At 39.1% G+C, this 26,972-nt stretch overlaps 1 protein-coding gene and 2 long non-coding RNA genes across 3 annotated transcripts; all 3 read left to right on the plus strand.

Moving 5' to 3' along the window:
* The first annotated feature begins 6,774 nt into the window (after positions 1–6,774).
* Positions 6,775–8,593, plus strand: LOC133837639 (uncharacterized). The gene is made up of 2 exons (XR_009893840.1): positions 6,775–7,120; positions 7,431–8,593. It is a non-coding gene; the product is annotated as an uncharacterized LOC133837639 (long non-coding RNA).
* Positions 8,594–20,463: 11,870 nt separating this feature from the next.
* Positions 20,464–21,573, plus strand: LOC133839259 (uncharacterized). Its single transcript, XR_009894083.1, has 3 exons — positions 20,464–20,739; positions 20,826–20,922; positions 20,998–21,573. It is a non-coding gene; the product is annotated as an uncharacterized LOC133839259 (long non-coding RNA).
* Positions 21,574–25,521: 3,948 nt separating this feature from the next.
* LOC133838180 (uncharacterized) lies at positions 25,522–26,000 on the plus strand. The gene is made up of 2 exons (XM_062269178.1): positions 25,522–25,797; positions 25,855–26,000. Exons 1-2 carry the CDS (start codon positions 25,567–25,569, stop codon positions 25,993–25,995), a joined length of 372 nt encoding a protein of 123 aa, XP_062125162.1. The 5' UTR covers positions 25,522–25,566; the 3' UTR covers positions 25,996–26,000.
* The last annotated feature ends 972 nt before the right edge of the window (positions 26,001–26,972 follow it).

The following is a 26,972-nucleotide window of genomic DNA, read 5'->3' on the forward strand; positions in this document are numbered from 1 at the left end:
TTGTCTGCGCAGGGAGACTTTCATGGGGTTGTTAATTTTTGGGGGCTGCTTGGGGTTAATGATGGGAAAGAGCGGATTTTTCTCGTTGTGGGAGTTTACATATTTAATGAAGCTGCTAAGAAATAATCAGCTCAATTAGAGCAAAAGTGAATAAAGTGGTTCACATTGAAATTTACGCGCGTCTCTTTGCGTTTCTCAACCATAAGAATACAAATTGAAAAAATTTGTATTCAGCCAATTGGAATTTTAATATAATTCATAGCTAGCCATATATAGTATATGCTGATTAATTAGCATTTTCTCAAAAGATACAAATTGAGTTATAATAAAAACAAAACCTTGCCAACATTTTAAAAAGATCATATAGATAAGCAAAATAAATTTAATTCAGAAAAAACAAATTTGTCGTTTATTCTTAAGGAATATGCTTATGTTTAGCACGTGTCGCATAAATTAATTTCATTTATTAATTGATCGCAATGCTTAATGCAGAAATTTCAAAATTCAAAAATGTTTGAGAATTTTCCACAATTTTCAAAAAATTTCTCTTTTATTGAGGCATTTCTATTTCTATATATCTATAACTATATATAAATTTTTTTTTTGAATTTCCCAGCGCAAGCCAAAACAAGCGACTGATTAAGAAATTTTTGTGAGGCTGTCAGTTAAGCGCTTCATTAAAAACCAACAATGCCGCTTTCTATTCAATTAAAAATATTTGAAATAACAAAAGACGAGTGCGATGAGGCCTCATTAATATGCTTTTCCTATACGGTTTACAGTTTGGCCGTTGGCACGAACAATTATAGCCAATTACAAATATTAATTTCTCAGACGAAACGCGTCAAGAGTTTTTTATAATCTTCATCATTATTCATTGCGCTTTGAAATACGCAAATGAGACCCGCAGCCAAAACGAGGCGCAAATTAATTTTTCAATAAACATCATAATCATATACTACTTATGACTCGCATTCCCCGCGATTCCCTCCCCGAACCCCGAAGCAACTTGTACGCCTCCAACTGCCTCCAACCGCATCCAACGCGCTCAAAAGCTTTTTCTTTGCCGTCCAAAGATGAAACGACGCCGTCAGCGCAGAACGACTGCCAACAACTACAGCAACAACAACACCAACAACAACAACAGCAACAACAACGTTCAACAGTTTGGGAAGTTGGTCAGTTGATAAATGGCCGTCGCGTTGGCCGCTTGGAGCCGCGCCGCATGTAAATGTTTTGATAGTTTTTCATAATTTTTTCAATTTTTCCCATTTAATTTTTTTTCAATTTTGTTGCTTGTTTGGTTGGCTGCTATTTGTGTTTGATTTTTGTTGCCCTCCTCTCCATCCTCCTCCCACTGCGGGGCGGAGGCATCACAGGGAGTAATATGTGTATGTTTTTGCGTTTGTGTGTGTGTTTGTGTGTGTGTGGGCGTGGGTGTGGATGTGGATGTTGCACATTTATGTGGGCAGTTAGCTTTTCATATAGCCGCCGCCGTTGCCGTTGCCGTTGCCGTTGCCGCCGTCATCAATTAAACAAGATTGTTGTTTTTATGGCGCAATTAATTCATAATTAAATTGCGTAATTGCAGATGATTTACAGATGATTTTGATGAGCAGAAAGCACATTTCAGCATATATTATCTATCAAATAATCCACATAAATGGCAATTGACAAGTAATTGAGCATTTCATTTTATTATTTGGAGTAATAGATACATAATAAATTGCAAAAAAATAAACCAAAATACTTAATTATAAATATTCTTTTGGAATTTGGCAGTTATTCAAATGAATTGCATGTTTGAACAAAATATCTATTTTTTTTATTTATTTTCAAGTTACTTAAAATTTAAATGAAGAAGATAGCCTTTTTATTTTATTTAACAAATTTGAATGGTTTAATCAGTAATTGCATATGCCTTAAGACATTTTTAAATAACTATAGTTTAATATAATTAGAATTATAAAATATTTACATTCCTACATTGAATATCAACTCCTTGTTTTATTTATTTTGTAAATATTAAAATCATTTTTTACCTTCTACACTTAAAAAAAAAATAATAAATCAAAACTAAAGAGAAAAAATACTTTAACTTAGTTTTTAGCAACCAATTGGGTTTTTTTTTTTTTAGTTTTAAAAAGCAATTCAATTAATTCTACCTTATACAAATAATCTTAACTTTATATAACTCATTTGCTATTTACGTATTCATGTCATTGCTTGTTAAATGAATTTCACATTGACGACCTTTAATTAAGATAATAAAATATTGTCGTGTCAGAGAATTTATGCAATGGTTTTTCACAATTTTTCGTAAGAAATCACACGTACTCATTGGGCATGCACATAAGGGCTTAATAAGTCAAGTTAATTAGCAGCTGGCAAAGACAATTTCGCCATCCCCTTAAATTTCCAGCTAACTGATGACATGACCGAAGTGAAATTCACACACACTTGACACTAACGGCGATAAATACGCTAAGAGAACCAGCCAAGCGCTACATAATCAAAATTTCATTATCCCTGCGATGCGTTAAATCGCTTAAACATGCTAAAAACGTTGCCAACACTCGTCTCCCCCCCGTCGCCAACAACCCCCGGAGACCAGAGTGCCAACAACCCTAAACGAATTCCCGGGACTGACGACGACGCCCCCCATTTGACGTGTTGACAGTTGAGATTTTTGGCCAGGATGGAGGATGCAGTCGAAGCTGGTGCGAAATTTACTCAATAAACGTTATTGAGCCAGAGCAAGAGTAGAGAGAGAGACACACAGAGGAAGAGGAAGAGAGGAGGAACGAAGGATCGATGAGGATGGCTTCAAGTTGGTTTTTTCCTTTTGGTTTGCCATGGGGTGGTTTGTGGCAGAGCCAAGTAAATAAACCAACCCCCAACACGAACACAAATACAATGCGGTTGTCAGTCAGTCATTTAGTCACAGCGGCTGTTGTGGCAATTGCGGCTGCTGCTGCACAAGAGATGTACATACATATACTATAGTATAGCAGAGAATATCGTATATAGACTGCTAAACGGTTGGGTGTTGGTTAAAAGGCTGCGAGGGATTGCGACAGGAACAGGGACAGCATGGTGACAGAGAATTGGGATTGGCACCGAGAGGGGGGAGAAGAGAGGAAGGCCTCCCTGATGATGGTGTGCTCGTTTATTGAATTACATCCGCATGACTGCGCATTTAACGAGCTCTTGGGTGTCGTTTTGCTGATGGCGTAAATGTATGCCAAACAACAAACAAATAAATAAAGTTCTGATTTGGCGCTGATTGCTTTACGGGCTCGGGATCGGGCTCTGAGGGTGTTGGGCTTCAGCACACACAGAGTACAGTGTTGGCGCACAGCTCAGTCAATCATAGCATGCATAGAAATTGACAGTTGCCAGTTAGATAGAGACAAAAGAGAGACACAGTGCGAAAGAGAAGAGAAGAGTCTCCCACAATGCTATCAACCACTTTGCTCACATAATTGCCTACACAGCGCTTGACATGCGTCCAAACTCGTTATGATTCCCTTTCACGCGGCCATTTTATTAATTTATTTTCTATTTATTCTATGCTCGTTTACTAGACAACTTCTTATCTTCATTGCCGGCATTTAATGCGATAAGCACAGGACGACGACGGCGAAAACGACAACGATGCGTCGTTGGCAAACAACAGGCTAGATCCTGATTCAGATTCCCATTCTCATTTCAATTCCTTGGGCACTCTTCGCATTCTATGGCAAGCAACCCTATAAAAATGTAAATCAAATAAATTTACCTAATATCAAATTTCCCCTTCGTTGCAGCAACCAACCCGAGTCCAGTCCATGCCTCGTTGCCATCTCCTTTACCTTCCCCCCTTTTCCCTCTTGCGCCATCATCATCATCATTCACGCTCATCCTTTATCCGCTCGTTTAACAATCATTTAATAATTTAGCCTGGTAAATAACACTAACACTCAGGCGACGGGCAGCAAACGCGCTAAGGGGGAAACTCAGTTTTGTTGGTCTGCGGATCCTTGGTTTTGGCCCAGCAGCCCAGCACAGTGTGCCGAAATTGTGAGCGATTTTATATTGTGTATATTACATCTACAGCGATAATAATATTATTATTATTATCATATAAAAATATTTTTAATTTTGAAAGAAAAAAATGCTTAATGTCCAACAAGTTTAATTTAATGTATATTACATCTACATATCACTAATGTATTTTTTTATCAATAAAGTTACAATATTGTCATTAATATTTTAAACACTATTGAAAATAGTTTTGTTTAAATCTTATTTTTTGGTTTAATTCTCTATGTGTATATTCTCTATATGTATATTACATCTACAAAAAATGTATATAATATAATATATAATATAATAGGTACTAAATTAGAAAACTTTATTATATAAAAAATATAATTAAGAAAGCAAGAAGTTTTAATGGGTTAATAATATGTTTCAGAAAATGAAAAGAAATAAAAGTATACAGAGGAATTTGGCTTCATCTAACTAAGAGGTAAAAAATCTAATCTACATCTACAAAAATCTAATTTAATATACGATATTACAGAAAATATAATAGAAAATAATTTATCTAAGAGGTAAAAACTTAATATACGATATTACAGAAAAATATGTATATTATAAATATATATGTATATTTTTTCTATCAATATAAAGTTACAAGTTTTACCAACAACATTTTTTAATATTGTCATTAATATTTTAAACACTATTGAAAATAGTTTTGTTTAAATCCTATTTTTTGGTTTAAGTCCATTCTCTATTTTATATATTTTTCATATAATATGATACACAAAATTCATATATCTTAAAAATTCTTTAGCCAGATCTAAAAGAACACAATGCTGTTCTTAGATTATAAGGCACTTTTGTCTGAATTTAAGTACTCTCTTGCTCCACTGTTTTGCTGTGCGTTTAGCGTGCGTTTATCCTGCTCAGCATATTAGCTGCTATCGTGCGCCTAACCGCAACCCCCACATGGCAACCCTTGGGCAAGATGCGACTGGTGGCAAGCAGGCAGTAGAAGCAGCAGCAACAGCAGCCATGTCTGAATATGGTCTCTGGGCCGTACTTGGCTCTCGAGTCATTTAGCCATTTAACTTTGGCTTAATTCAATTTGCAATTTTTCAAAAGCCTCTGCCTCGCTTCGGATGCTGTTGATGATGATGTTGCCGGGGGAGGTTGGCAGGGAAGTGTTGAAGTTGTTGAGGATACCCCAACCACAAACAAAGCAAGTTAGATTCAGAAGCTGAGGCTGGAGCTAAGCCTGGGGCTGGAGCTAGAGCGGGGGCTGAGGCTGAGGCTGAGGCTGAGAGCATACGCTTTTCAAGCGTTTTTATGTGCCTTCTGGGGGTTGGTTGACTTTTGTAATTTCAGCCGGCTGCTTCCTGGCACAGGATGTGCGGTTCTGTCGCCTTTCATGTGCCTTTAGGTCCTGTGCACATATTTACTTATGCTATATACACAAAATTTATAGGCCTTTGGTTTATTTGTCGCCGCTCGGCTAATGAATTTTGATTGCCATTGTCTTTTTGCCTCAGCATTGCGTGGGCGGAGAAGGAGGAGGAGGCAACAGCAAATGTCTCTGTCTCAGCTGGAGAGAAGAGGAAAGGCTTACTTTGCCCGTCGGCGGCCTTTGTGCAGTTTAATTACAAGTTAATTGCGTTTTATGCTTACAAATTTTCAGCTTCCTATGGAAAGGCGCGACAGCGACAGCGACATCAGCGAAAATCAAATTAGCTAAATGTATTTATCTTGTCAATTGGCAGTTGCGATTGCAACTGCAAATGCAACTGCAACCAGGAGATTTTCCAATGCCAATCATTGAGAATCATCGAGAACATCGAACAGGCAGTCGTCAGTTCATTAGGCGAACTCAAGTTGAAGTTGAATGTTGAATGTTGAAGTTGAAAAGTTGCTAAAATGTTTACAAGTCACTTTGTGAGCGCTTTCAGAAGCTGCTGCTGCTGCTGCTGCACTGTGAACAGACAATTCGCTTTACTGTTGTCTGCCGTGGACGACATCAATTGTTTGTTTGGCTCAGATCTCACTCACATATTGACTAGCCAAGCAACCAAGCAACTAACCAACCAAGCAAGCAACCAGCCAGCCAGCCATCTTCTACAACCAAATGAAGAACATTTGTTTGTCAACTGCGTAGCCCGTTCGTTCATGGTGCCTGAGTTTGTTGCTTTGCACTGATTGCACTTTGCACAAGGATCTCTTGGCAGCTTCTCTGGCGGCTTCTCGCGCGACGCACATAAAGTGTCATTCCGTAGCTGCTAATTGACATCGCACACAGTCCGCCAGACTTTTGCGATCTCTGAGAAGCAGTAGCTAGCTCCACTCTTCAGTTGGTCAATTGTTCTCCCCATTGAGGCAATTTGAATGCACGCGCGGCGCGTTTATTTACCCTAACCAAAAGAAGTGGGGAGTACTTGCAATATAATAAAGACAATAAATTAGACTTTATATTGAGCTAAACAAAATTGAATGTATGTAATTTAAGTTGTGAAATAGAGCATTAAAAAAAAATATTAAATTATGATGTACTATATTCTTATTAGTGTATTCAAAATTCGACTTGTTCTGCCTGCTTCTTGGGGTATTGTGATTGGGGTTTATTTATAGAGCCCGGTAGCTTTGCCACACACTCAAAGTGTCGCAGTTAATTGGCAAATGTGAGTCAAAGTTTATAGAAATCTGCCACAAACAATTGGCGTGACGGCACTTTGAAGTCATAATAGATGTATTCGAGAGCTCCAATGGCCAATGGTTCGCTACATATTGCCAGTATACAGCAACAGTTGGAAGCCACTGAAGTGCCGACTCGATTGGACTCGACGGCGACGGCGACGGAGACGGCGACGAAGACGGCGACTGCGACGACACCTGACAATGTGATCGGACCACACTGTGCTTGGGCACTGTTGCCGTATTTGCATCGTCAATATTGACGCATGGTAGTTGGAATGGCCCGACGGAGGATGAAGCGGAGGATGACGAAGATGAAGACGCAGATCGAGATGGAGATGGTGCAAATAAATCATAAATACTAAGCGCGTTGTCCATTGGCTTCGTTGTTTGGCAAAGTAATTGAGTAAGTGGCAACGGCGACAACGAAGACGACGACGACGACGGCGGCGTCGACTTGTCATACCCATTAGCATTTGTTTGTGAAGGTGCTGCGGTTGCCGCTGTTGCCGCAGAAGCCGAAAGTCATACGGCGTAACACAAATGCCACATTAATTGTTTCAAGTTGACGGCGGTTGCTCTGCAAATATTTGCGCTCATTTTCAAGTGGCAAGATTATGACGCATTCACGCCAGCCAAGCGGCAGCAGTAACAATCAACAACCAACAGCAACTGACAACTGACTGAAAAGTGGCCCCCATCTCATATATTTGCAGAAAACTCAACCCAAAATGTGAAGGAGCGAGAGAGAGAGCGATTAAGATGATCTCTCCACTTGTCCACTTGTGTGTTCCAGTTTCCAGTTTCGAGTTTTGTTTCATACGTTGCATTGCATTTTAAGGTAGAAGGTTGGCAGCTTCAGCTGCAGTTATTAATTGGTATTTAAAGTAGAGAATAATGTTAGCTCAAACAAAAGGACAACAGCAGTCAAGCACTTGAGACTGAGTGGCTCTCGGCTCATGGTTCATGGCTCATGGCTCATGGCTCATCCATCACCCACAGCGTCTCGAGTGGCACACACACTGTGCACACTTATGTTAGTCGTCTCTTAGGTAGACCAAATTGCAATCAGTTAGCAGCTAGATGCTAGAACTTAGCAGCCAGCTGGGTTGAGACACACACACACATAAACACACACACAAGTGCACAGAGTTTTCGACAATTGTTTCGACCCGGAACCGCAGGACACAATTTTCTTCTCTATTGGCAGTTTTATTATTTTCACACTCGAAAATAATTGCATGCTGTGAGCTTATCCCGAGCCAGAGCTCGAGCTCAGACGCTGAGGCACCACACCCAGAAGTGCCAAGGTGCCTTGGCAGACCTCGTGGCAACTGTCGGACTGTCTGTCCAAAGTTTATGACGTTGCAATGGCAGCTGTGGCCCAAGCCTATTACCTAATGCACACAGAGCAACTAAGATTGAGAGAACGAGAATGAGACTGGGCCAAATACTTTTAGTTTGCAGCTAGCCGTTAAAACGACTGCCAAAACATTCAATAAATATGTTGGCTCATATAAATTATGGCGGCTAATGAACACGCGCGTTGTCATTTGCCCAATAATCCTAGAGATACGAGGCAGAGACACAATGAAGCGCAGTTGCATCTGCAACCGCTGCTCCACGCTTATCAACCGCCACCAATCTCTAAGATTTCCAATGAAATTTACTATATCAATAGCCGAGCAAGCACAACACAAGAAGAACTTCAAGACCCTCGACAGCCGTCGCATTTATGGGCAACGTATGGCAACGATTGTTGTTGTTGTGCTCTCTCACAAAGGGTTCCCTTCGCTGCCCTTCGCCTGATTGAAATTTGTGAGCTACTTGGCTTTATGGATTGCTAATTAATGAAACACCAAAATTAAAAAAAACAGAATGCTGATAGCTGAGAACGAAAGAAAGATCGAAAGTCATCAAGAGTTTAAACTGGTATTATGACATTTGTTTGATTTGAAATGGACAACTAACAAAGTGATAGATAGATCTGAAGATAGCATAGAATAACTTCATTTATTTTGTTCTAAATACCTCAACATTCACTTCTGCTTATCATAATTGTTTTCGAAGATGTCTGATAAATTCTTTCTATCAATTTCAAAAACAAGTATAATCAACTATTTGGTGACTTTCAGAATATATTAATTTTAATATAATAGTGTGTTGTTGCATATAATAAGCATTTAGAAAACACAACCGTATAAGTTGAGATGATGCGATAAGCAAAATAATAATAGAGTCGTTGAAATCATTAAAACGAAAACGAAAATACCTTGGAATTTTAATAGCTTTGTTTATGACTGAAATAAAATAAATTGTTAGACATAAATTTCAAACCATTAAAATAGCTGTTAAATATTTTCAACAAGTGCAATGCAAAAGTAATTCCAGTTGAATTAGCATAGTTTTTAATGTCACTTCAAATGATAAGAGCATTTTTTTAAACATCCTAAATTGATTATAGGATTTCCTTTTTTTTTTTAAATTCTCATAGATTTGCAGCGGTTTTCAGCAAACTGGAAATTATTAAAGTTCAATTATCATCGTTTTCAATGTCACTTGAAGTGATTAAAAAATTATTTCAAATTTCTCAAGGGATTATAGGATTTTTTAATTTCTATAGATTTGCTGCGGCTTTCAGCACACATAATAAAAAAAGAGAACAAGCCAAAAATATCTTTTAATTATGTTTCGCATTTGAACTGCAATCAATAATATTTAGCCCGAACTGAGGCAGCTGTTTGAGCCCCCAGACAATGCTCAAATGGCAATCAATAGACACCTTTCCTATAAGCGCATAATGCGACGACTGCTGCACTTTGACTTCCAAATTGGCTGATCCATTGCAACAATAGACCAAATCCTACTAATCCGCTTGTAGTCTTCTAGTCTCGAGTCTCTGTTGCCTTTTTGACACTCATCAAACGGCTCAACAACTTGTGGAAACTCAAGTGCCTTCAGTGTTCGGTGTATCTTTTGCATATTGCTGTTTTTCACACAGCAAATTCTATTGAAAAAATAAACAAGGAAAAATAACAAACAATTGGCCTGTCAGCAATGTGGATGTCAAGGGAGCAGCTCTTAAAGCGAACTACTCTATGAATTTTTGTTGTTCTTGTTTTTTGATGGATTCCAAGTCGTGTCACATTGTCGTCGAGTTCATTATTAAATCATAAGAGAGTCGTCGAAGACTCTCTTGACACGTGAGTTTGGCCACACACACGCACCAGCTGGACATGACTTGGCCAAAAGTGCAAAATATTCATATGCAGATTTGTGGAAAGCAGCTGCCATTACGAATATGGAAATGAATAAATGTCGTATCTGTTGGGTAAATCAATTAAGGACCATTTTCTACAATGTTCAGCTGTTGCCCCGCTTAATCTAAACATAATTGGCTTATTGCCATGTACAAAAGCCAAAAATAATGAGGGTAGACAATGCCAACATGAAACTCGCAATATAAATGTGGGGGAGGTTTTGCTCAGAAGATTCACAGATTTTCATATTCACAACGAGGCAATCAAAACAAGCAAAATGCGATGATAAACATCTCCATAATGGGCTGATTTTTGGATAGATCGCATGATAATGATAATGCGATGCGATACGAGGTGCCATGGCAAAAGAGATCTGAACATATGCTTGTTGACTGCAATTGGCAACTGGCATTTGGTAAATACAACAACTGACAGGCAATTAAATTGCGACTCAAGGATACGTTTCGATGCTTGTTATGCGCTGCTTATGCGGGCTGACTTTTTGGAGGTGCTAACAACACACATTCGTATTGACAATGAGTCTGGTTCCTGGCCAGGATCAAAGCGGAGGCTGTTGAATTGTGCACTCAGACCGCCAGTTGTTGGACAAACGCACACGCCTCTGTGATCGAAGCATTGACCAGCATCAAGCATCGAGTTTGGGGGAGTGACCAGGGCAATTTTCAAATTAAAAACCACTAAAGAAGCAGTTGACACGCTTCATATATCAACGGGCCAACAAAACAAGGAACGCTAACTGTAGCACACCTTTTTTGATTTCCGGGAAAATTTGGCCAGCAAGTCGCAGCCCGGGGCGTTAAAACGTTAAAAACAGTTTTGGAAAACACTTTGGAACTTGCCGTATCGCCGCTGGCACGCTGGCAATTAGATGCGCTTCACTTGAACCTCTTTAAAATACAATTGCTAGCAAAAACAACACACACTCTCCGCACACTGACACAAAAGAGGTGTAAAATTTTTGTAGTTTTGTGTATGTGTGTGTGTATATGTGTGTTTCGCAAATGCCGCTGGGCAACAATGCCCGACCACTGATTGAAACAATGGAGTGGACCTGGTCGGGGTCTTTTGGCCAGGATGCAGGCACTGAGACAATAGCCAAGACGCTAGCTGCTTGCTACAGTTTTTGCAATTTGAAAGCGTGTAAAAGATGTTGACGCGGCGACCCGCGGCCCAAACTAAAGGTGCACACTAAAAACAACAATGCCAGTGCATTGTGTTGCAAAGCAGAGGCGCTACAACAGCCACAGCACCGGCAAGCAGCGCCAATAGCAACAGCAAACCGAAAAGAACAACAGCAACAATAAACGAACTGAAACCAGAGACGAGGCTGCTTATCAAAACTGATTTGTTTCTTTTTAATATTTTTGTGGCAAGTTCAATAAACCCCGAGCCTCGAATTCAATAAATTGGTATCAGCAATTGTTTGGCCTAGCTTAACCCCTTTCCCCACACTCACTCTCTCTCTCCGTCCCCTAGAGGGACCCTCGACTTATCTGCTCAAATTAAAACATTGTGCTTGTAATTGGCCATGGAAGGATAACACTGCTGACAGCCAGTTGCCTTATCAACACAACGAGCTCGCTCTGTGTAATTGACGCTGTCGTTGAGTGTGTGAGTGTGTGAGTGCGTGTGTGTACTCCATTCCTCATCCCTTTCCGCTCTAATCAGCCGGCATAACGCTTGACTAGCCCCAACGGCAAAACGCTTATCGCGCCTCACTCTCTCTCTCTCCCCTTCTCCTTGGAGCAAGGCACTCTCTCAGTCTCTCACACAACGATGTAATTATGTGCAAGAGATAACCCCTCGCTTACAGCATCCAAGTAGAAGTTGTAACTATCGCAGAGGCTAGCCAAAGATTTATGGATTTGGGCTGACAATTAGCGCTGATAAAGTTTCGGGTTTGGGTTTTGGCTTTAGCCCCGTTTGGCATTGGAAAATTGAAATTGCCTGTCTAATTTGGTGAATTATTGTGGCAAGTTCAAATGCTGCACACACACATACTACACAGAGTAATTATCAATTAATATTGGAATTATTCAAGCATTTCGAAAAATATAGTAGTAAATATTATATATCATACTCACAGCTGCATCCGAGTTGTGCTGAGGCGTGGCAGCTCGGCTGCTCAAAACATTAAACGGTAGTTAGTCCGATTAGTGAAAAGTCTGGGGAGAGGAAAAATAAAGGTTTGGCAGACAGCATGACCAACTACTTTCTCTACGAAGCATGCACAGAACTGGCGCCAGAGGTGGATCACTTGTCGCACATTTTGCGACGCGTCGCTTTCTTTGTGTATCGCATTACGCGCAGAGGGAGTTGCAACAGCAACCGCAACAGCAACAGCAACAGTTGCTCCTTGTTAGCCCTTTCCTCATACGCCTCATTAATGCGACTCATATTTTTCACGCCACTGAGCGAGCGACCCAAAGATGCTGCCTAATGAGTTCGTGTCAAAAAGAGTTTCCACAGAAACTAGAGATGCATCATAAATTATCACAAAAATATGACACTAAAATAAACCCATGTTTCTCTGCTCTAATATGCGCTTGTATTAGTTGTCTACATTCATTATGCAGCTTTCACGTCATACGTGCGCCTTGTCTGTGTGAAATCTCATAAAGCTTTTGCACAGTTGTGTGCGTAATCGGGAATTGGCAATCTCATGTTGTATGGATGGCGTATTTGCCGCCATTTTGCTGCGTAACAGGGGCAATTTAATCAACCTACTGACACATAAGGCATGAAATGGTATGAAATGCAATTTTCATCAAATTTATTGTTATTATTGTGCGATTGAGTGTGCAGCACAAATGGCAGTCAGGCAGTCAAATCGACATGCAAATGGCTATGGAATGGCAATTGCATTAATGGCGTCGTCTGTCTCATTATACTGGCATTATTGCTGACAGCCAAAGAGGCGAGGGGAACGAGAGGCACATTCATGCTGGTCAATTGCCAAAAAAGCATTGCCATTATGAACATGAGGCGAGCTAGGCAGATTGGGGTATATTATTGCTATATACACTATAACGTATAACGAATAACGTATAACGAGTACTTGTATTGTTATCCTTTCAACGCAAAATGGCCGCCTGACATGACCGAGAGCCGCCGCTGCCAGAGTTTTTGACATTCAAATGCTGTGTGTGTTTTGCCATTGTTTCCAGCTAACTGTGCGTGCCGAGCCGCATCCGAGCTGAGAGCTGAGAGCCGCCAGCGCCAGCTCATTGCGAACAACAACGCGCAGCGGGCAGCTGACGGCGACCGATTAAAATCTCAGCGAGAAAACAAAAACAGCGAAACAGCAAACGGCAAAATGCCTGGGAAAAGCTATGCAAAACATTTGCCATGGTGTGAAATTTTTGGCATACACATAAATTAGATTTTCGACTTTTAATTTGATAAGTGCCAACTGCAAGGGAAATTCACTTTTAGCTCTCCCTAACAATAAAGCGCGTCAAACGCTTAATGATGTGAGAGTTGAGATTAAGTTTCTATTTTAGAAAATAATTTAGATAGACACCACAAATATTTTATCTGATTTTTAATATATTTAAAACTTTTAAGCGACAGTTAACATTTTAGGGAGAAATAAAATATTTCAAACATCAAATTAAAGTTGAATATGCATTTATTTTTTTATTAGAAATGATAGAATACTTTTGTCAATTAAAATATTTACCGATTAAACATTTTTTATTAAAAATAATTGTCTTAGTTATAATAATACCACATTTTTCTTCATCTTCGCAGCGCAGCTGTTTCCGCTGGCAGCCTGCAGCGAATTGTAAATTCCTTAAATGTTTATTAATTGTTTGAACAAAATTGATAATTATAGATTGTACGCTGCATCGGCATCGGCATCGACATCGGCGCTTCATATCTGGTAGACAAACCTGCTCCAATTACAGACGCGGAAATTCCCACACGAGGGCGGAAATACGAGCAGCGAAGAGATCTCGTTGTCAGACTGATTGCCGCTGCAAGGATCGTTAGTGGCAGACAAGTTGGGCGCAACCGCAACAACACAATTCCCCGGAAAGCAACAACATTCAATGCCACAGTGGCAACCACACGCGGCGTTTCCAGGCCGAACATCACAAACGCAAGGCGAAAGCAAAGGCGGTGGATGTGTCGGTGGCGGTGGCGGTGGCAAAGGCGTCGGCGGCGTTACAGATGCTGCAAGTAGCTGTCATTTCCAACACATGTTTTGACCGCCACAATAAATCATCGCATCCCAGGCGTGTCAACAACAGCAATAACCAAGTGACACCAGCTCAATTTTTTCAATTTTCCTTAACTATTTACTACTATAATTACACATTTTTGTGACTAACTCATATTAATATTTAATTTTGTTATTAGAAATAGAACTAAAATTATTACATTAGCAATATTTTTGTGATTCGTTATTAAAAACTTTCTTAATTTCTTCACAAATGTCGCTTGCCTAAATTTACATTAATATGTATAATCCATTTTGTTGAACATTTATTTTAATTTTAACTGATTCTTTTAAAGTAATTGATAATGTTAAATAAACATTAAGAAAGTTGCAAGTATGAATATTACATTATTATTTAACTTGCATACACATCAAAGCGGTTAATTAACTTTAAAATTTAATGCACAATTAAATATTTGTATTTTCTTCTAAGGTTTCTCTTAAGTAATCTTGTATGATGTGTTTAAAGTTTAATTTTGTATCGGAAAACATTTTGAACTTTAAAATAATAATCAATTATTTTCCATTTATTTCAAAAGTATCTCATAAGTACTCGCATTCAATGCGTATTAATTAAACTCTTCAATAAGACAATTAAGTATCAGAATTATACTCAAACAATTCCTTGATTATACTTATCCTCAATACATTGTACTCGCCCATTTATCCAACGGAAGTTTCAATCGATTAAAGTCAGAACGGAATTGTCTATGTCCTTTTTTGCATTCCCACACACACAATTCGAACAATTGCTTGATTATCATTTCATTTATTTTCAATAATTCTCACTTAATTTTCATGCGAACCAGCAGCAAAACTCAAGTGGAACCTTGACACAGGCGCTTGAATTATCTGCAGTAGACGATCTTAAAGATACAAAACAGACAAACTGTTTGCCCCCTCAAGGCAAAAGATGGCAAGTCAAGCACCCAAAAACTGCCCACAGTTGAAATGCTCAATAAATTTCAAATGTTAATTTAAATGAAATTCATTACGGACAGAGCGAGATAGACATGGAGAGAGAGATAGAGAGAGATTCTATTATAAATCAAGTTAAAATTTGAAAATTCATCGCCACTTTAGTAACCCCTAATGACTTTTATGTTGGAATTGTTTTGGGCAATCAAGTCAAACCAACTCCTGGCCAACCCCCAGTGTTAAATTAGCCAGCTAGCCAGTCAGTCAGGCAGTCGAGCAGACAGGCAGAGGGGATGAAGGCAAAAGGTGCAAAATGCACAAATGAGTATAAATATTTTCACAATTAACCAGAAATTAAAGGCGACAAAGATGCATGGCGGTAACAAAAAAAGAGAGAAGCAAAGCAGAGAAATAAAAGTAAAACGCGGCTGCCGCAATGATCCCGATGTATATACAACATCAATGATCCTGCACAGAGTCATACAAACAACCACTCCATGATAGAGAGGGTCCAGGCAATGAAACTGGCACTCGAGGCAGACAATGGACCGAACACGTATTTAATAGACTCGACGCAGGCTGTGGATGCTTCTCGTAGCGATGATGATGATGATGTCCTTCTGCCATTTAATGCGTACAAAATGTCTAATAAATTAACTTCACTTCACTGTTTGCAATGCGAGAGTGTGTGTGTGTGTGTGTGTTGTGTTTTGTGTAAGTGGCTTGAAAGAAAAATCGTTTTCAAATGAATTTCAATGCAACGAAGCGTAAAACATTTTACGCCGCGCGTCGCATCGCAAGGCTAAGGGAAAGGGAAAGGGGATGGGAACAGATCGGGAGCTCAGTACAAAAGGACATACGGCGGCTGCATCTACTCGAAAGAGATATGGATATGCTGTATATGCTATTAAACATTTTATTAATGAATCCTTTCAATTGTTAGCGCGTGATTTCACTTTCCCGAAATCCATTCAAGGACAATTAAATGACAGTCTGCATCGAGTGAAGGACTCACCGTGTCCTAAATAGGGATAACCAATTGGCAATTGCTGCTTATGCTTATGAAATGAAAGTCAATGAGCCAGAAAGCATAGCTCGCTGTAAATATGATTGCTTATTGATTTGGACTCCAATTGCAAATGCATTTCAAGAAAACACAAAACACAAAAAATAAAGGATAACAGATGAAAGTTGTGCTGCCGCTACTGTTGTGCTCGACTTCTTCTTTACGGTGTCAAATAATTTCCTAGATTTCCCTCCACGCCTGCACGCTTGATTCTTTTTTAAAAGGAAAAAATCGTTAATCGCTTTTCTCTTCGGATATTTATGATAGCGGCACGTCTCAAAAGACGGCGTCCTGCACGTGTTATGGGAGCTCATATTGATGACAACCAGATTGGAGATTGGATAAACCATGGTACATTTTTAATGAATAATATATTTTTATTTGACTTTAAGCCATTTATTCTAAATTAAGTGTTAACTTGCAATTTCGCTATAACAATTTAATAATAAAATATATACGTATAACTAATTTGAAATAAGAAAAAATTATGCTTTAACACTTTTGAAAAAATAATAATGTATTTTTTTATGATTAGTTATAAAATTCATATAACTTAAGTTTACATTTCTTAATAGTTTTTTATTTTATTTCAAGTAATTAATTATAGAATAGTCTTCGCTTATATTTCTACTTTTACACCAGAAAAATAAAGATTCAATTTGATTTATTTTATATTTTAAGGTATTCCAATGTGAGTAATTTTCAATTATGAAATATTAATAAATTCATATATTAATTGCAACTAAATTGCTTACCAAATCTTAGTGCTAAGTCGTAAACTTATCCCTATCGTTTTGTATTCATCTTAATGAGACAAAAAATATTGCGTGCCATCGATTGGTGTCTCTTACATCTGCCTCTAGCATCACGAATTGGTATTATGAGCCAAACCAAATCAGAGATCCAGGGCATTATAATAAATGTCAACTGATTATTGAATTGAATGACAGAGAGACAAGTCGCTCAATGTGTTAAAAAGAGTGTAAGCGATGAGATGAGATGGACAGACAAAGGGCAGAAGCAAATATGAATTGACTTTGAAGTGCCATATGAATGGCATAAAAAATCGTGGTATAGTTTTCATTATGAGCAAACCATTGAACAAATTTACTCAATGTGCACGTAGACAACTGTATATACATATATATCTCTTTCTTACTCTATTTACCGTGTTTGTATGTCTGTCTCTATCTGTAGCACAGTGTGAAATATTATTGTTTGTTTTCACAGGCCAACGATGGCGGCGGCAACGAAGCTGCAGCGACATCGACTAATACGATTATAAATATGCGATTATTAACACTCGATTGCCCGCTGACATAATTAAGACACAAGAGTCCATAGAAAACGTTAGCTGCTGATGATGATGCTGATCAAATAGTCGAGTAGATAGATGGGAGAGGAAGCCACGAGGGTTACCAAACATCAAATGCTTGGGCAACAATGGCGGATGGCGGCTGGCGGCTGGCGGCTGGTTGACATTGGCTGATAAGTGACATGTGCTGGGGATGCACTCGACCCGCTATAATGGCCCCTGTTAATAGATTCGTGTAGACAATTTGAAATTAGAAGCAAACCACAGAACAGACCATAGATAAAGAGCCACAATGCTGTCATATCATTCCGCTGATTGATGAGCACACACAACACGGCAAAAAGAAAAAAAAAGAGTAAGTCTTTAAAGATGCCGAATATGGTAAAACACAAATTTAAGCAGTGAATAAAGCAAGTGTCGATTAATGTGATTAACGCCTTTAATTGGCATAATTATTTAAAAATGATGCCAACCTTGAGTTATTGCATATTAAAAGCGAAAAAGCGAAAACGAAAGGATGTCGGATGGCAGCTCGTTTAGCGCAATTAGCCACAATCGAGTTTATATGTCAAATTAATAAATAATCAAGTTGAAGGTGGCCAGTGAACAAGTCGAGGTTAAGGCGCATAAATTGCACAATTTGAGGCGTTGATTTGTTGGCCACAAAAACGGGTTTTTTGTTGTTTTTTTTCTGCTTTTTTTGCTTTCCATCTGGATGCGATATCTGGCTCAGGGACCTGGCTGGCGGCTGGCATCGCGGCTTTTGGATGTGTGCGGCCTGTCAGATGCCCGTAATTTCTGTTTAACTTTGGGCGAGCTGCTTCGATAAATTATCACAATTTGCGTTGCATTTAACGCCGTCATCTCAGTCGACGTTGCAGTCGCTGTTGCTCTTACTGTTGCTGTCGATGCAGTTGCTGCTGCTGCTGTTGCAGTCGCTAAATTAACAGAAGCCGAATGCAACTAATTTGCGACAAAACGCCCTCAGGTACTGCCCAGTGTGCCAATAAATCACGTCAACCTAAAGTGGGAGCTCGAGCAGCCGCTTGGCATCATTTGGCGCTCGAATTTGTTGTCGTCGTCGGTGTTGTCGTCGTCGTCGTCGTCTGCATGCGCGGCAAATAAATTGCCAGAGCTGAGAACTGAGAACTGAGGGAGCTGAAGGTAGCTGCAAGCGAGGCTTAGGCACGGGCTCAAGCCGAAGCTCAAGCTGGGGGGCACGGGTGGCAATTGTGCAGGATCACCATGAAATGGGATTAAATCGCACAAAAATGTTCGTTAGCGTCAATGAAAAGGCCAAAAGCGCGGCAAAAGCAGGCCAAACCCCAGTTCCAGTCTCAGTCTCAGTCTCTGAGTATGAATGGGAAACAGACGCGCGCTGCTCCATCTCCATATCGAAATGGAAGTGGAAGGTTTACATTGCAACCGCAACGGCAGCTGCAAAACGAGCCATCTCCACATCCTCTCTCCCTTTCTCCCTCTCTCTCTGTCTCTGTTTCTGCTCCTCTAGTCATGGGCCAACAACAAATTAACACCTTGGCTTTTGTGTTGCCACTTTGGGTACAAACAATAAATAAATATCACTTCACGCGGCGCGGCCTGTCAAGTTTTTGCCTGACACAGCGGATGCGCCTACTGCGAATCTGCATTCAGATTGGCAAATTTATCGTCTTTTAATTAAAGTGCAAGCGACCTGGCCCTCTGTCAGCAAGAGAAACCAGCTAATTGCAACCGAATGAGCTGAGCAACTTGCTCTTCATAGTTGCGACGCTGGCCAAGTGCATTTCCGCTGCTCTCTACCATCGATTAGATCTCTTTTCAGCCGCGCTCGTCAGCTTAAATAATTGACTGGTTTATCTGACCTGTTTGGCAAAAAATAAAAACAAAAATAAAAAAGATGTGTACACACACATCCAAGTCGATCGTCGATAGCCGATAAGCTCCTTCACTCAATCCACTCACTGATCTTGGCCTGTTGCCAGTGATGCCAGCGCGGCCTCATCAAAATTGAGTAATTTAACTACTCAATTCACGATAAATAACCTACTGCGTCTCCTGGACGTTGCTGGCCAGGCACAGCAAGTGACCAGCTGAGGAATGGGGCAACTGATCAGCGCGGGTGTCGATGCCTAACTGCCTCTAGTCTGACCCGCCTCCCGGTCATCGTTAGCGGCATTTGAGGTGTTTTTGAAATTGCCGATCATTATGCGAATACTTGCGAGGGTTACCTATTGAATATACCAATTACAAAAATTAAATTTCCACCAAAGTTTCAATTCTTTTAACTAACAACGCCTTCAGCACTTTATTAGAAAATTTAAAAGTAAAATAATTACATTAAAAAAATAATAATAAAAAAAACAATGTTTGCATTTTTGTGGAACAGCAATTATGCTACAATAAATTTGAATTTATTTAAGTTTGTAAGATGATATATATAAATAAAATTTACATTATTTAATTTGTTGGAATTCCATCCTTTTTTAAAGCAAATGAATAAAATTGCACATCTCACATTCAACAAAATAATTAAAAATATTACTGAAGGAATTTTTTATTTTAGAAAATTGAATTTAAAAAGTAATCGGTTTCAAATAAAAGAATAAAAATGTGAATAATAGAAAATGAAAAAAACTTTAAAGTAGTATTTAAGTAATGAAAAAACACAATATTTATATATATATATATGTATGTATACTTGACTTAATTTTGGATATCAGTTTTAGTAAATTAAAGAAGAAAGGTTTTTAACATAATATTTTATTACAGTAAGTCTAATACTCAAAAGATACTCTTATCTACTTGAATACTTAAAAGCAAAATGTTGATCAACCCGCTAAATAGTTTGGATGCTTTAGCCGCTGCCTGATCAACATGATCGGTCCAATGTTGTGTGATCTTTCAGCGAACGTTCAACTTAATCACAACGGGCATTGTTCAGCCTGGATGGGAGGAAGGCAGTGAAGAGGAAGGCGACGTTAACAACTGCAGAGATGTAACTACGAGATACTTATAGCACACTTTGTTTCTGATCGAAGAGTGCGGACCCAGCTGCAATTTAGTTTATTGTTATAAGTGAGTGAGGTTAAGTATGAGAGTAATCTACGAGTCTCCGTCTCCAAGTCCCCGAAGCTGCACTCTCCCAATCTCTCTCTGTCTCTCAGCTTACCTGTGGCATCATCATCATTTGTAAAAACTGATTGCATTCCGCGTTGCATGTGTGAGTGCCACAAGTGGCAAGAGTGTTGAGAGTGCCGAGTGTGCCGAAGCAAAAGGTGTTATAAAATTTGTTTAACTTAATTTCAGTGAGCGCCGCCAAGGAGAGAAAAAAAAGAGAGGCAATTGGGAGTTGACGCGGCTGGAAACGTGAAGCGGTGCTCCTTTAATCAAGACACTTGGCCGGGTACGATCAATCAAGTCATCAATTTGAATGTGTTGTAGCACAAAATATAGTAATTTTCAATATACATATTTTCAGCAATAATTCAATTTGCAATTATCCCATCCCAAGTGTTTTGACTTCAATCTTCAAGCCGTCCCAACAGCGTTCCAACAATAACAACAACAGCAACAACAACTCATCGATGGATCGTTGGCCGATTGGTCGCGTCATCAAGCAGAACAAATGATGGGCCCCAGGGCAGCTCACGAGTTGGGAATCAACTCAAAGTTGAAGTCGAAGTCGGAGATGGAGATGGAGTTGAAGTTGGAGTCGTTGTTGGCTGGTGTAAATGAACCCAATTGATTAAAGCGTAAATTAACCTGGGGTTAACAATGTTTGGCTGCATTTGTTATTAATCATTGCACGTATGAATGCCTAATCAGTTAATAAATTACGAACCGACTTTGGACTTACGGGGCGGCGATTGTCAAAGCCCATACTCTGTATCTGTATCTTGGCTTTCCCATAGATAGAAATTTCAATAAACGATGATTAGCCCAAAAAAAAAAGAGAAGAAAGTACGATCAACAAAAGACGCACAAAAAATGAGAATTTCGGTGATAAGCAGACCAATAAATAATTGTTGAAGAACTTTTTGAATAGAACTTCTCCATTACAGTTGTTTGATTTGATTCAATTGAAATTCACTTCTTCAAGGCTCAAATTGAATATGAAAAGTGATCGCGATCGCCATCACAATTGCCCATTGACGAGAATTAATTTTTCATCATTACTATTTTTGTGGATTGATGCGAGGCGATCGCCACAATAAATCAATCAACAATGCAACTGAAACCCAAGGCCAGAGCCGAGTTTTTTATTTTTTTGGTTAGACTCCGTGTCTGGCGATGATCATGCCCCAGCTTTATATGGCCAATATGCCAGACAGTTTGGAGCCGTAGTCTCGTTGTTTGATTTGTTTACAATTTGACTTATCACAATTCATGCTTAGTTGGCACTTTTCATTATTATTTTTGTTATTGTCATGGGGCGGGGCAGATTACAAACGGCAGCCCTCAAACGGTAGAGGAGGCTTATGTCAATAGAACTTCTTCAGCAGCTCGGCCCTGAAGTGGGAAAATTGACAGACCTAATGATCATGCCACACCATTAGATCGCCGTCAAAGAAAGTGTTAACTTGTATGGGTTTTTGGATGCTCTAACGAATTAGTCAAGGTTTTCACATATGCGACGGGGGGAAAATGAATAATCAGGAGCTGGTTGCGTTTTTGTGTGTGCTCATATTTCGATCCACGTTTTCAGACTAACGAACTCATTTAAGCCAAAGGCAAACAATTTACATGACTTTAATCCGTGATCACAATATTTCAAGCTTTTTGTCGCTATGAAAATTAATTCAGTTGTCTAATTTTTGCCAACATTTACTAAATAAATTGCATGCAGGCTGCCATGAAAGTGCTCGACTAGTTTCCAGACACGTCCAAAAGCCGGGCAATCAAACCAGGTGAGGAGTCGAGGCAACGCAAGGCGAGGCGAACCAACCATGCGAAATGCGAACGTCAAAATCCCCACAACAAAGGCACAAAATACAAGTGGAGAGAGCGGGAAGGTAAATGGGGGAAGCGTGCATATAAAATATTTTGATATTTGAGTTGTATTCATGTTAAGTTAAGCCTGGTTTATGAGTGTTGAAAGTGGAGAGCAGCCTGACAGCACAACCAAATGACCACAGGCCAGTTGGAGTCGCTGTATCGCTGGTGCAGCAGCGTGATTGCAACTATTGTTGCAACCAAATGTGGCATGAAGTTTAAGGCTGCCATCAAATTTGGTAAAGACAATTTTAAATGCATGGCGATATGGCTTATGAGCGGGCTAGGAAATTCCTCGTAAAGCCCACTCGTTGGGCATTGTAATGCGCCTTTGTGTTAAACAAATCATAAATCAATAAAAAGAAAAACTAACTTGCAGCATTCCAGCAAAAAAAGCAGCCAAAGCCAGAGCTGGAGCTGAAGCTGGAGCTGGACCGAGTCTCGAAACTCTGGCACTCTGATACTCTGGTAGTTTGGCCTGTCCACGATAATTGCGCATACACCTCGCTGTAGTTGTGAGCGTAAGCCGAAAGACAAAACATCTTAACTTAGTGGTAAGTGCAGGCAACTAACTGCTACCACTGCTAACAAAGACAACAAACAGTGCCAGGCCTCAAGTAGAACGCAGCATGTGCTATGGAAAATCGTGCCGACAGCTCACGACTCTCCAACCAAGGAGCACAAAGTGGGATCGGCAAAGTAAGCGGAAAGCGGGAAAAGGAACTGCAACAAAAAACAAAAAAATAACTTAAGCTGCCCCAGAGGCAAGTGCTAGAGGCTGTAAAACACTCAGCGCTCGACTTGAGTGGGTGGCAGAGAAGGCTTAGAAGGAGAGTGTGGGACGGGGAATGTGGAGAGCTGGCCTACAATGGGCACACTATGGAAAATTGTCGCGGTGCTTAATCGACAGCCAAGGAAAATTATTATCATGGTCGTTGGCAGTTGCCAGTTTCCCAGTTGCCAGTTGCCAGTTGCCCAGGAGAAGGTTGTGTCAACAAAAATGCTCAAGGTGTTGGAGAGTTCACGCTTTTGGCAACAGCAGTAACAACAACAACAATCACAACTGCAACAACAATGCTGGCTAAACAACTAGTTACTAGACCTTCAACAAGCATATTAAGCCGCAAAATGAAGTTATCGCCAGGCCGCCAAACAAAAGCGTTGCGCTATGAAAAACTGATTCATGACTCTTTACCCAGGGACTCTGAATCTCTCTGGTACTGGAGTGTGTGTTGGGGGACAGCTCAGGCAGAAGGCAGGAAGATCGTCGTGCATCCCAGGCACGGCATAGTTGTTGTAAATTTGTTGCCGCCGTTGCAGCTGCTGCTGGTTACTTTTGTTGTTGTTGTTGTTCGCCGGATTGGTGATTTACGGCATGCGTTAAGCATTGGGCCCGGCCCGGGCTACCATTGGAAATTTGCATGCCCAGCGCGATCCTGCCGATAATAAAAGTGCAGCGAGAGTGCAGCATCTAGCCAGCAAGCCAGCCATTGAGGCAGCGGAGTGGCAACGTGGCAGCCAACCAGGCGAACTACTGTCGATCGTCCAAGTTGTTGTCGTTGTCGTTGGTTGCTTACGATCTTATCGCTGCCAGAGTCAACGCTTTGGGCTTGGGCCAAGTGCCATTTAGACGCAGAGACCAATGAACAGTAACAACAACAGCATAAACAACTTAAAGTACAGCACAACAACAACAACAAGAACAACAACAATAACAAGAAGAGTAACAGGAGAAACAGCAGCAGGAACGCCACGTTTAGTTTGCGCATTTTATGATTATGTTGTTTTGATTTTCACGATCGTTTAGACCAGGCTAAGGCCAAGTATTTAGTGATCGCAGCGAAAAGGCAAAGGTTTAGCATGCTCACTGTTTTTTTTTTTTTTCTTAGCCTAGCCATAGCTAGTCTTGGCTTGGCTTTGGCCTGGCTTGGCTCTGGCCTTTGATCGTGTTACTGATCGTGGCATAATTATTCTGCAATTCCTTGTTCCAGGCAACATAATTAACAAATGAGTTTGTTACCACTTCAATAACAACTTTACAATTCGTGATCAGTACAGATCGCTGTCGCTTTATATTGATTACACCAACATCAAACACTGATTTGCATTTATTATCGATGTAATAGACATAAATGCAAACATGGTTACTTAGAAATTATTCTTTCCACTTAAAATTGATAGTCCAACAATTACCTTTTTGTACTCAATATTTTTTATTTGTTGTTTTAATAATATCAACTTTAACCACATTTTTTATAGTTTAATTTTTATTTAAATATGATTATTTTAATATATGGTCAATTCTTTACAAAATATTAAAGTTTATTACAGATTGTAAGTAATACATAAAAATCATGACAAACGGTGTATTATAAAACACAATAAAACTAAGCTGTCCAAAGCTTAAGAAAGGACAATCAGTTTATCAATATAACATAAGTTTTATATTATCTTTACATCGGCAACATGAAGATTCCATTTTGCTAGCAAAAAACTTACTTCGTTTTACCTAAAAAAGTTTGAGACACTTTTTTCTTTCGGAAAAAAGTTTATAAAAGCGACATTGTCGTTTCACTAAAAAAGATCTGGGTAACATATATCTTTAAATTTTAATTTCCTTTATTTCTATTTATTTTCACTTCAGTCATCTGTTCTATTTTCTGCATTTGACAAAATATCGTATAGTTTTAGAATTAAATGAAATTCTATATTATTCTTAATACAACCCCATCATATATTAAACCACCAAAATTTAATTCGATCGTAAGAGGGTTAAGCGTTTAGTCACTCAATTGGTTTTATGAGGAGCCAAATTCACAACGTGATGAAAATAAATAATGAATGAACGTGAATCATCACGTTGATCTCAGCACTTAAAGTGCAATAGTATTTAGAATGACTAAGTTAATAATTTCTTTTGAATCTTATCTGATTAGATAAGATAAAAAATTTATAGTAATGACAAGTTGATAGACAATCTACTATGACTCTTGTATCATAATATTGCAGCTCAAATTGCACAAATTATTACCAGTTAAAAGTTCGAGGAAGAATAATGTCGTTGAAAGTGATCCGATTGTTGCTAGTGATTTTCGCCGCAATGGTTTTAATGCCAACGGAATCCATGGTCCAAGCAAGGAGTCTTGAGGATATCTTTGTCCCAATCAGTGATGTTGAATCGGAATCGGAATCAGGTCTACAATGTTTTTTGCACTACTTACCCCTCCTCAATACATTTGTAGAAGACTATAATGGTGCTATTGATATTTGCATAAAACTAACTGCTGTAAGTACCTATTACACAATTTTTATATTGATGTGTCATCACGTATTTTATTTGTAGACCGTTAAAGAAGAACAGACTTGTATGGTGGCAATTGAGCAGAGATTCATGGAATATGTTTCCGAAGAGTTCAGTAACCTAGACAGTTGTCTGAAAGAAATTCTAAGTGAAAATGAAAGTGAAATAATATTGTATATCTAAAGTGCAAAAATAAATGATTTATTAAATAAATTGTCCTCGAATTTATTGCTGCAAATAAGTATATTTTTTTACAAAGAAAAAGAATATTATATCAAAATTACAGCTGCAAGAATTAAGAATGATATCATTAATAAAATCTAACTGACTGATTAAAATTTATTCTATCAACTTTAAATTATAATTTCCTAAAGTATATTAGAGGTTTCTAAAGCTATAAGAAAATTGTATAAAAAACCTGAGGTAAATGTAATAACAACACCAATTATCTGAATCAACATATTCGATTCATAGAAACTCCCTATTAACATGTTAATCATCTAGTCGATTTCTCTAAGCATGATTTCATTGTTGAATATTAAAGAATTATATATCCACTTATTTATTACGACTAATGGCAGTAAATCAGCATTTTAAGCAGTAATTAAAATGTCTCAAAGTGCATTCGATGCCCCACAAAAGTTGAAAAATCAAAAACTAATAAAAATTGAATAGAGAGAAAAAAGAGTTGCCAATGCGGCTGTAAACTTGATTTATGATCTGTGTGCGTATTCAAAAGAAAATCAGTTAATAGTTTGGACTCGCTGTGCATTTAATAAGGATTTATTGTTTCTCGCTAGATGTGAAAGCCTCCCGCTTGCATTGACGCTGCGCTGCGCTGCGAAGGCATCTTCCATATTTTCAGCTGCCAAGTCGTTTAATGGGCTATTAAGTGGACTCACACACATGCACACTGAAACAGTCGAATCATAACTCTATGCTGAAGATGTTTTAATCAACATTCAGCATACAGAATTTGAACTCTCAACGCTTAGTTGGCATTTTACGAGCGTAACCAACAAGGCCAACACCAGGCTTATTTTCTATGGTTAAACTCATTCTCATTCCCATTCCCATTCCCAATCCCCAATCCTCATCTCAGTGTTCATGCCCATTCGAATCCCGTAAAACAGCAGACAGCTGCCGGCGGCATACCAAAG

Source organism: Drosophila sulfurigaster, chromosome 2R (genome assembly GCF_023558435.1).
Source record: "Drosophila sulfurigaster albostrigata strain 15112-1811.04 chromosome 2R, ASM2355843v2, whole genome shotgun sequence".
Taxonomy (NCBI): domain Eukaryota; kingdom Metazoa; phylum Arthropoda; class Insecta; order Diptera; family Drosophilidae; genus Drosophila; species Drosophila sulfurigaster.

Excerpts from the sequence above, each read along its gene's own strand:
- LOC133838180 (XM_062269178.1), top strand. The coding sequence starts at position 25,567 with ATGTCGTTGAAAGTGATCCGATTGTTGCTAGTGATTTTCGCCGCAATG. Across the intron at positions 25,798-25,854 it reads TTTGCATAAAACTAACTGCT|ACCGTTAAAGAAGAACAGAC; the intron begins GTAAGTACCTAT and ends TTTTATTTGTAG.